At 47.9% G+C, this 14594-nt stretch overlaps 1 protein-coding gene across 14 annotated transcripts in view; it reads left to right on the forward strand.

Annotated features, from left to right (window-relative positions):
* TJP1 (tight junction protein 1) overlaps positions 1 to 14594 on the forward strand; it is a 1155396-nt gene that overhangs the window by 670739 nt on the left and 470063 nt on the right. For all 14 annotated transcript variants that reach the window (XM_085644067.1, XM_085644073.1, XM_085644075.1 and 11 more), the window contains one exon: positions 6726 to 6782. In XM_085644067.1, the coding sequence (XP_085500193.1) occupies positions 6726 to 6782 (57 nt within the window). The remainder of the gene's footprint in view (positions 1 to 6725; positions 6783 to 14594) is intronic.

A 14594-nucleotide genomic window follows, 5' to 3' on the forward strand; every position in this document is an offset into this window, starting at 1 on the left:
GCGGAAAGTCGGTCATTCCATTCGCTCGAGACCTGAGGGAGCGGAAGCGCGCCCAGGTATTCCCTTTGGGCGACGGGGTCCAGAGCACTGCCCGAGTACAACTTCGCGTAATACTCCCCGAAGAGCTCCGCCTTAACCTCATCACGATGCTGGAGCACGCCAGCCGCGTCACGCACTCCCCCCCACATACTCCCTCTCCTGTTTGCGGCGAAGTTGGCGAGCTAGGTGCTTCCCCACCTTATTCCCCTGAGCGTAGGAGAGATGGCGGAGCTTCAGGAGGGTAAATTCCGCCCTGTTGATATAGTGGGCTCGGAGTCTACCCCTAAGTGCAGTCAGCGGCCGCAATGTTTGTCTGGAGGGTTGGGCTTTATGGACCAGCTCCAGCGCAGCGAGCTCCCTTTCCAACGTCTCACGTTCAATCCTCCTCGAGCGATTGAGTGCCGCGTTAAGGGCTAAGCAGCTACCCCGCACGGAAGCCTTGAAGGCGTACCATGTAATGAAGACCGAAGTGTCCTTTACCGGGTTGAGTTCGAAGAAGTCCCGAATCGCTTTACGGAGCCCCGTGCATGAGGACGCATCGCGCACCAACGAGGCCGGGAAGTACCACCTACGCGGTACAGCACCCTCCAGTGTCCAGTGTAGGCAGAGTGCGAAGAGACCATGGTCAGACAGAGAGAGGGAAGATCTTGGCCTCTCTCAGGGACCCCTGGAGAGATTGACTATAAAAAAATATGATCCAGACGGGAATAAGAGCGATGCACATGAGAAAAAAAAGTGTAGTCTCGGGACGGAGGATGTAGGGAGCGCCATCCATCCAACAGACCCATTTCGTCAAACTTCCGACGCAGCTCGTCGGAGAAAAGACCCGTCTCCGCTCTTTGTTGATGCGAACTATCCAAATCCTTATCCCAGACCAAGTTGAAATCCCCCATCACGAACAGCGCCCCTTCCACAAAATCCTCTATGGTGCTCAACAACTCTAGAAGGAACCTATTTTGCCCCGCATTGGGAGCGTATAACACTAGAAATGAGCAAGTCTTACCGAGTAGTACACCCTTGACTATAATCCACCTGCCCTGCCTATCGCTCCGGACCCCCAATGGCTGAAACTGAAGTGTCGAGCGGATCAACAGAGCCACCCCCCTATGTTTGGAGGACGCCGAGGATCTATAAATAAGGAGGAATTGCTTATGTTTCAATCTGGACTCATCCTTCCGGGCCAGGTGGGTCTCCTGCAGACCAACCACATCTAGGTGATGATCTAGGATGTACTTCCAGACCTTCTGGCGTTTCTGGGGGGAGTTCAGTCCCTGCACATTCCAAGTTCCTAGGGTAACAGGCATAACTCACCCTACACACTTCCCATCTCTACCAGTCCCCCCCACTCAAAAAGCCTCATGTGCCCCGCCACCCAGTATCTGCCCCTCACCCACCAGCAGCGCCTAGAACGATAGCTTCCCGCAAGTATGCCAATAATCCTCCCCTGTGTCACCAGCTGTCCCAGTCTCCTCCTCCCCCTCCCTCCTCTCAAAACCCCCGCTAGACGCCACTCATACCCCACGCTCTCCAACAGCCCCAGGCCACCACCACCGGTCCCCGCCCTGCCCCGACCCACCCCCCCCCCCCCCTTCCACCCCCTTCCTAAACGTGACCCAACAACAACCCAACAAAAAAACCCCCTCCAGAAACACATAAACCCCAAAAAAGAAGAACCCCTGGACCCCAGAGGTCCGCAGCGAGGGCCAGTGTTGAGACCCTCTGAGAGCAGGAATCCAGATAGCAGTCGGTGTTCCGTCCGCTCTCCAGTCCGGGGCGTCTTCCCCAAAAGTACATAGCACCCACGGTACCTGAATGGAGGGGGGGTGTCCCTCCGACACTCAGCAGCCTCCCGTCTCCCCTCAAGCCGCCGATGAGCTGTCCTGTGGCGGCACCACCGTCACATTCACCACGGAGGCTACTGCCCCATTTCTTTCTTGTTGGCTGGCCATAGGATCCGGCCTATTCTGCGTTACGGGTCGCCCCACCCTATGCCAGGAGGAGGAGCTCCGTCGGCGCCGCAACGGTGATTGGCCTTCCCTCGGAGGGGGGGGCCGCGCTGTCCAATCCAAGGAGATCCTTGGCAGCCTGTAGGGAACGGATCTGGACCAGTCTGTTCTGCCATCTGAAGATGAGGCGAAAGGGATGGCCCCAAGAGTATGCTACCGCTTGATCGCGTAGGAAGGACGTCACTGGTTTAAAGGCGCGTCTCTTCTGCAGCGTCGATGCCGCCAGATCCTGAATCAGCTGGGGACGATGCTCTCTGAACCGCAGATCGGTAATACCCCTCGCTTTCCGAAGGATACGCTCCTTGAGTTAAAAATCCTGGATGCAGACCAGGATATCCGGAGGGGGAGCCCCCGCACCCCTCGGGAGACCCACTCTATGGACCCTGTCCATCTTGACCTCCTGAAGGCCGTCCTCGTTAAGGATCTGCAGCAAGAGGGCCTGCACGTAGCCACGCAGGTCACCCACCTCACCATCCCAAGGTACTGCTCGAATGCGGATGTTGTTCCGGCGAGATCGGTTCTCTAGGTCCTCCGCATGAGCCTGTAGATCCAGGTTCTGCTCCGTCAGTCGTATCACATCTTGTTGGAGCTGGTGCACGTCCCCCGCGAGCCCAAAATCATGCTCCTCCAGCGTCGCCACCCGCTCGCCGATGCCATCCACCTCTCTCCTCACCTCCTTGAGATCCGAGGCGAGCTGGGAGCGAAGTTCCGTGATGTCCGCCTTGATAGCGGAGAAGAGCTCCAGCATAAAGGCCTTAGTAGCCGGCGCCTCCTCATCTCGTTGCCGGGGGGAACCGCTGGGTCCGGGAGGTGTCGCCGGCTGCGCCTCCCTCTGAGGTCCCTCCCTGCCGGACTTTCCCTTGCTGGACTTGTTGGACATTGCGGCCGTCACGGCAACTACGGCTCTCGGAGGTTCAGAGGTAGGTTGCGCCACCTGTCGCCTGACACAGTCTCGCCGGGGTAGCCCTCCTCTACAGTCCCGCCGGCGCTGTTAGTCTCCAAAAGTTCCGGTTCAGATGGCCCACTGTCTACCACCTCTAGGCCCTTCTCAGCAGAAGTCTACAGCCAGGCCGGGGCAGGGATGAGCACCCAGGGAACCCCCTTGTGGAGCGTCCCCCGCTCTGCCACTCCACGTCGCCAGCCGAGCAAAGATCACCCTTCTAGGCCATCTCAACCTAGGCCGGATGTTGAGGACGCACTCTCCTGCTCGGGGTGGCGGTCACCCTGCGCACCGAGGTGCTCTACAGGCGCTCCTAGGCGCACACATCCACTGTTCAGGGCGCTCTCACTCTCCTCGGCAGCCTTCAAGCCCTACTTCTGCCTAGCTTCAGGGTCCAGAACCATGCCAGGGGACCCGTCCCGAGGCCCCTCTGCACCATCAGTCGCCGGGATCCGGGCAGCAAAGATTGGGGCACTAGCAGGGAAAGTCCCCGAGGAGTCACCAGTGGAGGCCCCCTCAGAGTCGCTCAGGCCACGGAATCCCCGCTTCCAGTCTCCAGCCCCGTTTTCAGTCCCCGGCTGGAGCGCCTTACCGCTGTAGCTGTAGGCCTCAGCGTTGCTCGCGTGTTCCGGCTGCCAAAGTGCTCTGCTCCAGATCGGGGGAAGGGCGTGGGCAGTCCAGCCTCCGTTGGGGCAAAGGCAGGCCCCCCAGCACGCGGGTCGCGTTAATCGAGGCGGAAGATCCCCGGGAGTCACTCCGTAGAGGCCGCGAGGCCGACCGAGGCCGAGGTCTCCCGTCGGCTGCGCGTTGCTGTCTGCTGCTCCTAGGCACTGCGTGTGGTGAGTGGGCTCCCGGAGACCCGGCAGGCCGTCCCCCACTCGTGAGGCCGTCTCACCATCGGTTGCGGGGCCAATCCGCCCTCCGCTGTCAGCGGCGCCGACACCGCGGCGCCGCAGGGGGCACCGCTTCCAGCCACAGTTCAAATCGAGGTCCCCGGTGGGCGGCCACGCCACAGGCCTCTCTGTCGCCGGGTGGCCCTCGCTCCGCCAATTGGCCGGCCCCAGCTCCAGACCACCTACAGGGCCTCCGGAGGGTCAGCGCAGGCTCTAGAGCGGCCGGTAGGGATCCGGGAGGGAGCTATACAAAGCCAGGCAATCACGGCGGCGGAGGGACTAAAAAACATGTCCTACTCCGTCCCCATCTTGGACACGACCCTAGATTCTAATTTTAAACCTCTTCACTCCCGCCCCCATTTGTTATTTTCCGAATTTCATTTATATACATAAGCATGTGTGTATTTATGCATAGATGTAAATAATACATACACAAGTGTATACCGTTTTGTGCACATTTAACTAGTAAACCATTGAGGCTGAAAGACTTGCTGATAAGTGGTACTGCAACAGTTTTGCCAGTTCCTGCGAGGGCAAAGATCTGTTTGTGCTGTCAGTGTGGTTGGTGTAGACTCAGGGAGCAAATGTGTTTGATGTTACAAAATGTTTTCCTCGACACTATCGCTTTGTGGTGGAAGAGAGGACTATAGGCAGGAAGCACCAAGGGTTATGTTAACAGTGACTTCTGTTTGAGGATGAATGTAACTTGAAGGCATGGTGGGGCTCCTCCTAGTTAATTGCTATATTACTTGGCTAGCCACACACAGTGAACATGAGCTTACAAAGAGAAGCATTAGTTCTTCTGCTGTGTATCAGTTTCTTATCTAAGCTTGACTTCTAATGTGAATAAGGCTCGGGGCGGCGAGCTGAAAAGCTTTGGGTCCGTAGTATCCCATATATTGTTAAATAAAAAGAACACTTCTTACCCACCATTTGTGGCCTGCGATGTTCAATTCCTTAAGAAAGGGGAGAGCGTATTTAGAAGACATAGCAGGTCTCTGTTTACCGCATGCCTTGGCCGCCCCGAGACTGCAAGAAAAGTGAATGCAAGCCATCACAAGTCAGTTTTTGTGTCGCAGTCCAACTCATTGTGGTGTATTATAGTGCATCACATTCAGAAATACAAACAAAACAAAGTGAAATTCCATCTATTATAAAAACAAGCTATGCAAAAGGCAATAGGTCTTGGCTCTTGAAGGCCTAGCTATTGGCTTTGCCAATGTTTTTTGTTAGTGACATGCGAAGAAGGTATGAGTCATGAAGCATGTACACGCAAAGACCGCAATCTTGCAATGAGGTTTCTATTAAAGATGGCTGACAATGTACGTTCGTATTTCGTGAGGCATGATTGTGCGGCAATGATTTTTTTTAATTTAGCGATCTATTATGGCAGATGACCATTTATCATTCTAACATGGTGCATGGCTACTTACGAACGGTAAATTAAAATATAAAACAAAGTTAAAAAGTTGCACACTCAGTGCAAAAAAGCAAAATGAGTGTCCCAGCAGCACTTTGCAGTTGCCAGGCCCTCATAAAAATAATAAAGAAAGAAAAAACATAAAATCACATGGGGAGCGGGATGAAGGAGCTGGAAATGGTGGAGGGGAGGGGGTAAGTGAAAGGAGATCCCCTTGATGGAGGTAGAGCATAAAACAGCAGTGGAGAGTAAAGAAACAGGTGCACTTTCTTGGACTTCTGAATACATAATACAAATATATTTCCCTCATATATGCGCTTTATAAATGTACCTTTCATTTCATATATGTAGTGGAAGGATACAACTCATCCAATCAGAACACTTAGTTACCGAAATGTTCCTGGGCAGGACAAACGCAAGAATAGGGTGAAAAAGCCGGTAAATCAAACGCAGACAACTGGGAAAACAAGGTTATTTAGTCATCGACAAGGGACTAACCCAAAACTCACTTTTTAGTATATGTTATGTTTTGGAAACAAAAAGGTCTGGTTACAGACCCCTAAAAATAGCGGCGCAGAGGCGCCAAAACTTGAGTTGAGAGCATGAAAATATCACCGTCGCTGCATTCCTACAGCTCCAGATGAGGTTTGATTTTTGTGGGTAGGATGTGTTTTAGTAAAGGAGATCTCTGCCAAATTAGGATAAGACATTTACTTTCTTTATTGCTGGTAAATGCACAGTATTGCATTGGTCTGCCACGTAATCTCCATTAATTTTAAACCAAGGTGAAGTTCTCCATCGAACAGCTTTTCACGGTTTGCCTCGTGTTCAGTTAAGAAGCATCCCCCAAGGTTCAATTTACTGCTTCAAATGTACACAGCTTAAAGTGATCCAAATACAATTCCAGCATTAACGTGACCTAGGTATAAGACCCCAAAATGTAAACACTAGGACAGAATGCCTTTTTTTTTTTTTTTTTTTTTTTTTATAAAGAAACGCTGTTAGTTGTAAGAACGTGAGAAATATTTATTTTATTATCCTTAGGCCTTTTACATAGTGTTTTTTCACAGGCACAAGCAAATTACTCAATTTCATTTCAGATGATTTGGCAACAAATATGATTTTTGCGGATGTTCGTTAGTTCCGGAAATTCAGTCGGACGAGTCACTGTTTCCTTGTCCCACAAAAATAGCCCTTCTCCTCAAACCCTTCTGTTAAGGGAAAACAAATAAGACTTCCTGTAGTGAACAAATTCCCACAATGCTTGATTTGTTAACTGTTTGGCAGCTGGCTACTGAGATCTTAAACGTAATGATGTAACTGGTGTAAAATACTACTTTTATAATCCTTTGTTATAAGTGAACGTTTTCTTGCATATTTACATAATGAAATACATGAAAATTTTAATATATACTTTTTTCCCTTAGAGCACGGTAATGGAGGAAACTGCGATATGGGAGCAACACACAGTGACTCTACACAGGGTAAGATGCCGTCGCCTTGTGCCGCTGGATGCTGATGACTTTTTGACACAATAGACAAAAGCCAGATGTCAGGAAGTGAAAGAGAATGAGCTTGTTTTTCGTCATTTTCTTTTGTTAAAATTAGAAGCAAGATAAAAAAAATTGTATTTCTTAAAGAAGCAGTCCTCCTTAGATTTTCCACAGCTGTGCATTTGTTATTATTCAAGCTGAAGTATTTGCTAATTTGTGTTTGTCCTAATCATTTACATTCAGGGCACTTAGGGGCAGATTTACAAGGCCCTTGCGCCACTTTTGCGTCACTTTTTCAATGTTAAAAATGGCGCAAGGGAATTGTAAATCTACCCCTTAATATTAAAGTCCTCAGGTAATTGAAAATTCAGTATTCTGCATTTGGAACATAATTTTAATATATTTTATCTTGTCCTTTCATTATTACCTTTGTACCTTTTTGCAGTTATATGACTTCTTGTGTTCGGTCTTGATGACCAGAATCGGAAGATTTATTTGAGGTGTACACTTTTGCTTTTTTAACTGTGCTATAATGCTAGAGGGGTGGGCTTTCATTTATTGGTTAATACACTTGCATTTAAAGACCTTTATTTCACATGTTCAATATGTGTATTGGATAGTTTATAACTTTAGACGTATTGCTCAGGAGTTTGCCACCGACCCCATCCCATTTTGTTGAATTGCAAGTCCTTATTTGGGAGAGGCAACAGTTGCTCTTTCCGTGACTCCAGAGCACTCATTCCTAACCAGCATGCCAGGTCACTCTCCAGTCTCATCTCCTAAGTCGTGCTGCTCAATAATGTTGACACAGCCTACTCCTTACCTCACTAATGTGATCACCCTGAAAGCCCCTCAGGTACTGAACCTCCCTGCACCGTAAACCAAATATTTTTTTGCTTTAATAATTTTTATATATATATATGTAGTCTTGCATGCTATATTTTGCAAGTCTGTTGCCTCATCTAGCTAATCTTGTCAGTTTTTCCACACAAACTTCTTAGTTCTTAGTAGAATTCTCCCCATTCTCAGCAAATTATCAAACAAACCAATATCTTTTAAAATGCAGTTTGATTTGAGCTGTTTCCTGTTGCTAAATATCCGAGTTCATTGCATGTTCTTTAGAAATTGCTATATTATGTATATTTCATGAACTATACGTTTAGAAAAATCAACTTTGATAATACCTTTTCTCTATGGATTTGGTATGTCTCATACTGAAGGAAGTTTTTACACAAACTCGCAAAGTTTTTGATTGGCTCCATCATTGACCTGTATGTCTACGTGACTTTAGTAGGGGCGTAACACAGGCCCCCGCAGCCCCTGCGGTGTGGGGGGGGGGCCCCAAGCTCCAGGGGGCCCTCTCAGCACAGCACTCTTACCGGAGAGCTCTTGATTGAGCCTGGAGGGGGCCCCTTCACGTCCCTTGCAGGGAGGCCCCCTCAATTTTCGTTACGCCAGTGGACTTTAGTCCTTTACTACAAGCATATATTTGGCCTGTGAGCATGCTCATGCATTTGTGACCCCCACACTCATTACCAAGCCGATAGTGTTGGATTATGTCCACAGAACGATGCTCACTCTTGAAGATTGCTTTTATAAACAAGGTCAGTAGGGTGACCACACATGTAGATTTACTGACTGAAGTGTTCCTGTCAGAGGGACAGTCGGAAACAGAAGCGAGGTGGCTCTATGGGATCTATACTGTGGTATTTATTGTTGGTATGAGTCACAGATGCGTTGGGCGGGGGATAAACAAACACTAGTTATGTTGATGCAGCACAGATAGGGGAGTAAAAACGCAATCCAAACAGGTCTCAGTAGGGCAAAGTCAGGATGGAGGGTAACCAAAAATAGTCCTGTTGAGTCAGCACAGGCAAAGGGGTGTAGCACAATCTGGACGGGTTCCAACTCTGTGGTCCTGGGCGTCAAAAGGGGTCCTCGTTGCTTCTGAGGATGTCTGGTCAGGTCCCGAAGTTCCAGCTCCCCTACAAAAGAAAGCAAAAGCAACGGTCAGTACTCAGGCCCTACTTGACCAGTTACAACTTTCAAACAAAAGAACAAAAGGAGAGGAAGGAAATGTAACTGGTACTTGTCCCTTTGTATTGTATTGTATTGTATGGCACACTTGTATAGCGCGACTGTCACCCTATGGGTATCCTGGCGCTTTAAGACCTAGACGGATAAAATCAACAGAAACGGGCCTGACTATTAACAGGAAGCATTACTTCTCATTCCTGGCAAATAACCAGGTCTTTAGACTTTTTCTGAAGCCTAACAGGGAGTTCGCTTGTCTGATGCGCTGGGGTAGCTCATTCCAGAGACGTGAAGCTGCTGTGCCAGAGGCCCTACCTCCCATCCTGGATTTCTTGAATCTGGTAGTTGTTGCCAGATTTGCACTAGAAGAGCATAGCTGTCTAGTAGGCTTATACCAGATGAATCTCTCTTGCATAGATACCGGACCTGTACTATGCTGTGCTCTGTATACCAGACACAGGGGTTTAAAGTTAATTCTGTCCCTGATGGGCAGCCAGTGGAGGTCCCTCAGGGCCAAGGTGGAAGAGGAGCTGCGCTGCCTCTTGAGTGCCAGTTTAGCTGCTATGGACTGGATTCTTTGCAGCCCTTGCAGGATGTATTGAGGGGCACCCAAATACAAAGAGTTGCAATAGTCCAGTCTGCTCAGGATTATGCTCCTCACCACCAAGGGTCTAGCCTCACTGGGTAGGAGTGGTAAAATCTGCCGAAGTGCTTTTAGCAAGGCAAAGCATATACTAATTGTTTTATTCGCCTGTGACAGCATTTGGAGATCTTAATCCACCATGACACCCAGGTTGCATACTGTTTTAGCTGGCACCAGGAGGTCGTCCTCCAGCGTGAGTCTAAACTCACATGGTAGGGACTTTGACAGTCTTGCTGCAGAGCAGTATAGCAACTCCGTTTTCCCCCCCATTGAACTCCAAAGAATTTGCTTTAAGCAAGCCAGAAACCCGACGCATGCATTCCTGGAAGGTATCCATAGACACCGCGTGCTTCCCTTCCAGGGAAAACACCAATTGGGTGTCATCGGCGTAATTAACCAAATTAATCCCATATGATTTTATGATGGGAATCAGGGGGCGTAAGTATATATTAAAAAGGATGGGGCTTATTGCCGAGCCCTGAGGCACTCCATGGCAAACCAGGGACTTAGGGGAGGCAAATGGTGCCATGGTTACAACCTGTTGTCTATGTGACAAGTATGTTTGCATCCATTTCAAGGCGCAACCTTTCACCCCGAGTCTCTCCAACCTTCCTATCAGCACTGCGTGGCTAACCGTGTCGAATGCGGCCGACATATCCAGTAATACCAACACCGAGGAGTCACCATTGTCGGCTCGCGTTTGCAACTTGTCCAGCACGGTTGCCAAAGCGGTTTCCGTCCCATGGCCTGGGTGGAACCCAAACTGATCCCTGTCCAGTAGATGGTTTTCCTTGAGGCAACTCGACAGGGACTTGCTGACAGCCTTTTCCAGGATTTTTATAGGATAAGGCAGGAGAGATATAGGCCTAAAATTAGCTGGAATTGTTGGATCCAAGGACGGCTTCTTTAACAGGGGAGTTACCACTGCCTGCTTCCATATTTCTGGGACTACTCCTTCCTTCAGAGATTGGCAACATATCAGTCGCATCCATGGGAATATTTCAGGACCATACTCCTTCCAGATCCTGTGAGGAAGGAGGTCCAAGGGGGACCCAGAGGACACATCCTGAGCAAGACGGTTAAAGAGCTCTTCAGTAAGAGGTTGAACGTGCTCAATTGATGTTTCAGCCCAGGCTTCCTCATCTAATACCTGGCTACTAGCTGTTCCCAGATCGAGCCCCCCAACAATTTTGGCAATCTTTTCATCAAAGAAAGTAGCGACTTCATCACATAAATTCTGTGATGCCGGCACTTTATTGGCCAGACAAGCAGGGCTGGAGAGGTCTCTGATGATATTAAAAAGAGCCTTCGTACTATTAGGTGCTTGTAGAATGGAACTGGCATAGAAAAGTTATTTGGACCTGGTGATGGTCTGCTTATACCTGTTGTTCCGTAGTAATTTCAGCTCCTCGCTGAACCAAGGGGCTGAAGGTTTTCTCCTGTTCTTAATCCTTTTCATGGGGGCATGTCTATCTAGGATGTTGGTGATATAGTTACAGTAGGTGCGGTAGTTTTTGTCCACTGAATCACCTGGAACAAAGAGAGTCTGGTTGGGGAATAGTGGATCTGTTCTATCTTTTGGCAGTTTAGCCCAGTCTTTTCCCCATCGGTAGGTCGTTTGGCAGTTATTGTTATTTGTGACCTTGGGTATGGTGATCCTAAAGTGGATTAAGAAGTGGTCTGTCCAACTTTGGGGCAGTATATTGATCACTTCTGTCTCAATCTGATTTGCAAACACGAGATCCAGCACGTGACCTCCCCGGTGGGTTGGTTCTTGTATTAACTGGTGTAGACCAGAGTTCTCACATATTTGTCGCAGATCTCGCAAATGTCTGCCTAGGCTCCCATTGTCCCATAGATTAAAATCTCCTAGGAGCAGCACTCTGGAGTGTGTCAAGGTCAAAGCAGCGATGGTATCGAGTAATACTTGGTACTGAGTGTCCAGACCCGGGGGTCTATAACACACCAAGCCAGTCAGCAACCTTCCTTTTTGCTCTGCAGGGTGAAACCCAATAGCTCAAACCCTGCGACCTCATTCACCTGAAAGGGTGCGAAGTTCCAGCTCTCCTTGAATATTCCCCTGACCCCACTCCTCTTCCAGAGGCCGTGGGTTTATGAAATGTTTTATAACCTTCTCGGCAGGCAAAACCAAGCTCTACGGAAGAGTCCATACTGGCCCAGGTCTCTGTAATAAATAAAACATCAAGGTCCATGTCTTCTAGCAGACTAGATGCCTCTTGATGATGTTTTATCAGGGATCTACTGTTAATCAGGCCGCACATTAAAACCATTCGATGCCCCCCCCGCCCACTCTTGCCAATGCTGAACAATTGATCTTTAGAGTAGCATATCCTACCATTTTTCAAACGGGCAGCCTTACTGGCACTAGGCACGGCCTGTGCGCAGACAGGCTTGCCTCTGGCGCGCCTGCTGCGCGCGCTGCGCGCTTGCATTTTCCCACCTAAATAGGGAGGTGATTAGCAATCCAGCCAGCCACTAGACCGCTAACCAAGATGCCACTAAGAAGGTGAGTCTTCCCTAAATCTCGCTAAAGTAGCGAGATGGAATGCAGAAATTTTATAGTGCGGGTGAGTGGGCAATTCAGTGATTTTCAGCAATTTTAAAACCAACTTTAGCAACAATTTTAAAAACTCAATAAACCCCCCGTTTTCTAACCTCGCAGCAGCGACGGTAAAACGCAATGCGAGCGTTACAGGAGAGTGCTTCCTTTACTTAAAAGACCAGCGCGTAGCGTATCTCCATCAAGTCTGGGTCTTTCCATTGTAGAAAGCGCGCTTGCATTGCCCCACCTAAATAGGGAGGTGATTAGCAGGCCGGCCAGCCACTAGACCGCTAACCAAGATGGCGCTAATAAGGTGAGTCTTCCCTAAATCCGGCTAAAGTAGCGAGATGGAATGCTGAAATTTTATAGTGCGGGTGAGCGGGCAATTCAGTGATTTTCAGCAATTTTAAAACCAACTTTAGCAACAATTTTAAAAACTCAATAAAGCCCCCGTTTTCTAACCTCGCAGGAGCGACGGTAAAACGTGATGTGAGCGTTACAGGAGTGCTTCCTTTACTTAAAAGACCAGCGCTTAGCGTATCTCCATCAAGTCTGGGTCTTTCTATTGTAGAAAGCGAGTTTGCATTGCCACACCTAAATAGGGAGGTGATTAGCAAGCCGGCCAGCCACTAGACCGCTAACCAAGATGGCGCTAATAAGGTGAGGCTTCCCTAAATCTCGCTAAAGTAGCGAGATGGAATGCAGAAATTTTATAGTGCGGGTGAGTGGGCATCAAAAGGGGTCCTCGTTGCTTCTGAGGATGTCTGGTCCCGAAGTTCCAGCTCCCCGACAAAAGAAAGGAAAAGCAACGGTCAGTACTCAGGCCCTACTGGCCATTTACAACTTCCAAACAAAAGGAGAGGAAGGAAATTTAACTGGTACTTGTCCCTTTCCCTGAGTAATATACAAAAACAACGTGGACAAGTCCTTAACAGGTTGAGGTCGTGGTTGTCGACCTGTACCTTGGAAGAGGAACGCAGGCAACAAGTGGTTGTCTTAGGAAACCCCTCACCCACCTACCTAGGAGTTGGCATGCTTCATCATCGGGGTCCAGCTGGATTGCCGAGTGCAATCCAGCTGTGCTTCAACGCCTGATTTACCGCGGAGCAGGATATTTTGTGTAAAGTGAAGTGCTATGTGAAGTGAAAGTAAATGATAAAAATGTCTCTAGGAAATACCCTTATAAAAGTTTTAATTGCAGGGTCCTAGGACATGAGTAAAAACAGTTGGGATACGTGAAGGTAGGAATGTGCCTCAATATCCCTTAAAAAGTGTAGGTCTACTAGTTTTAGCCTTCTGCGATAATCGTTTTAGGTAAACAGTAGGTGTTTTGTTACATCACAAATCTTTACAGAACCCTCACCCTCCTCAGTGAAGTAATGAATCCATATATAAATGCATTACACTGCTTTTTTCACTGTTAATATTTAGTTCAAAAGAGACTGTGCGAAATGGTTGAAGACCTCAGCTGGACAAGCAGCTAAGTATTTATATCATTTTTGAAGTAATCTGCACATAATTTAAGAGTATGTACCAGCGTTGTGTATTATAAGAACGATTCAGACTAAAATAATCTAGGTTTCGTTTGAGTTTTTAGGCCGAGTCTTATCTGAGAAATTTTAGTACCAACAGTGAGCAAGGGTAGGTTGCAAAAGTGCAGCAGGGAGGGACTAGATCTATACCTGTAGGATGTGAATAAGTGTTGAAGACATAGGAGAAGAGGTAGAACTACTAGAACTTGATAAAAAGTAGCAACTATTCCTAAAAAACAAATGTGATGGGTAGTAGCAAGAACAGTTAATGATACTGCATTATAGGAGATGTAACTGGACTTTTGAGACACACATTTCAAATATGTGGTTATTTTATCAAAACCACTTTAAAATAACTAATACCAAAGCTTTCCAAAACATCAGTTATTTCTAAAATCTGATAACGCATACACAAACCTAAATGAGCCTTTTGCAGTAAATACAATGCAATGAATACAATCACCAAAAAGACTGTATAGACTATAGGGATCAAATATGATTGACTCTGAACACATTTGAAAACATTCTTCAGTCTAAAAAGGTAATTCATCTCCTTGCAACAATACATCTAAAAATATGGATTGAATATAAATTGTTAGTTTTCTTAATTTCAAGACTGTTGACTGCATCTGGGAAGGTACTGTCAAATAAAGCTTCGGTTACTTAGTGGTAATCTACATTATCCTTAGTCCCTAGTCCTCGTCGCAGCCAAGTACTTGTGAGGTGCGCCCACAACGTTGACAGAACCAAAACCAAGAAGTAAAAGTGGACTTACAATAATACTACCCATTTAGGGTGGTATAAGATGTGGCCAGTCCCCTTCCATTGCTGACATACCAAGCCAGCAGAGGACAGTCTTCACAGGGATGTAGGAAGGACCGTATTGACTTTGGTGAATACTACGGACTAAGGATAATGAAAATTACCGGTAAGTAACCGAGGCATTATCCGTACGTCCTCGTCGCAGTCAATTATTCGTGAGGAATACCAAAGCCAAGACTGGCCGATGAATCACAGCAAACAGATATACT

The sequence above is a fragment of the Triturus cristatus genome, chromosome 3_1, assembly GCF_964204655.1.
Source record: "Triturus cristatus chromosome 3_1, aTriCri1.1, whole genome shotgun sequence".
Lineage (NCBI taxonomy): Eukaryota > Metazoa > Chordata > Amphibia > Caudata > Salamandridae > Triturus > Triturus cristatus.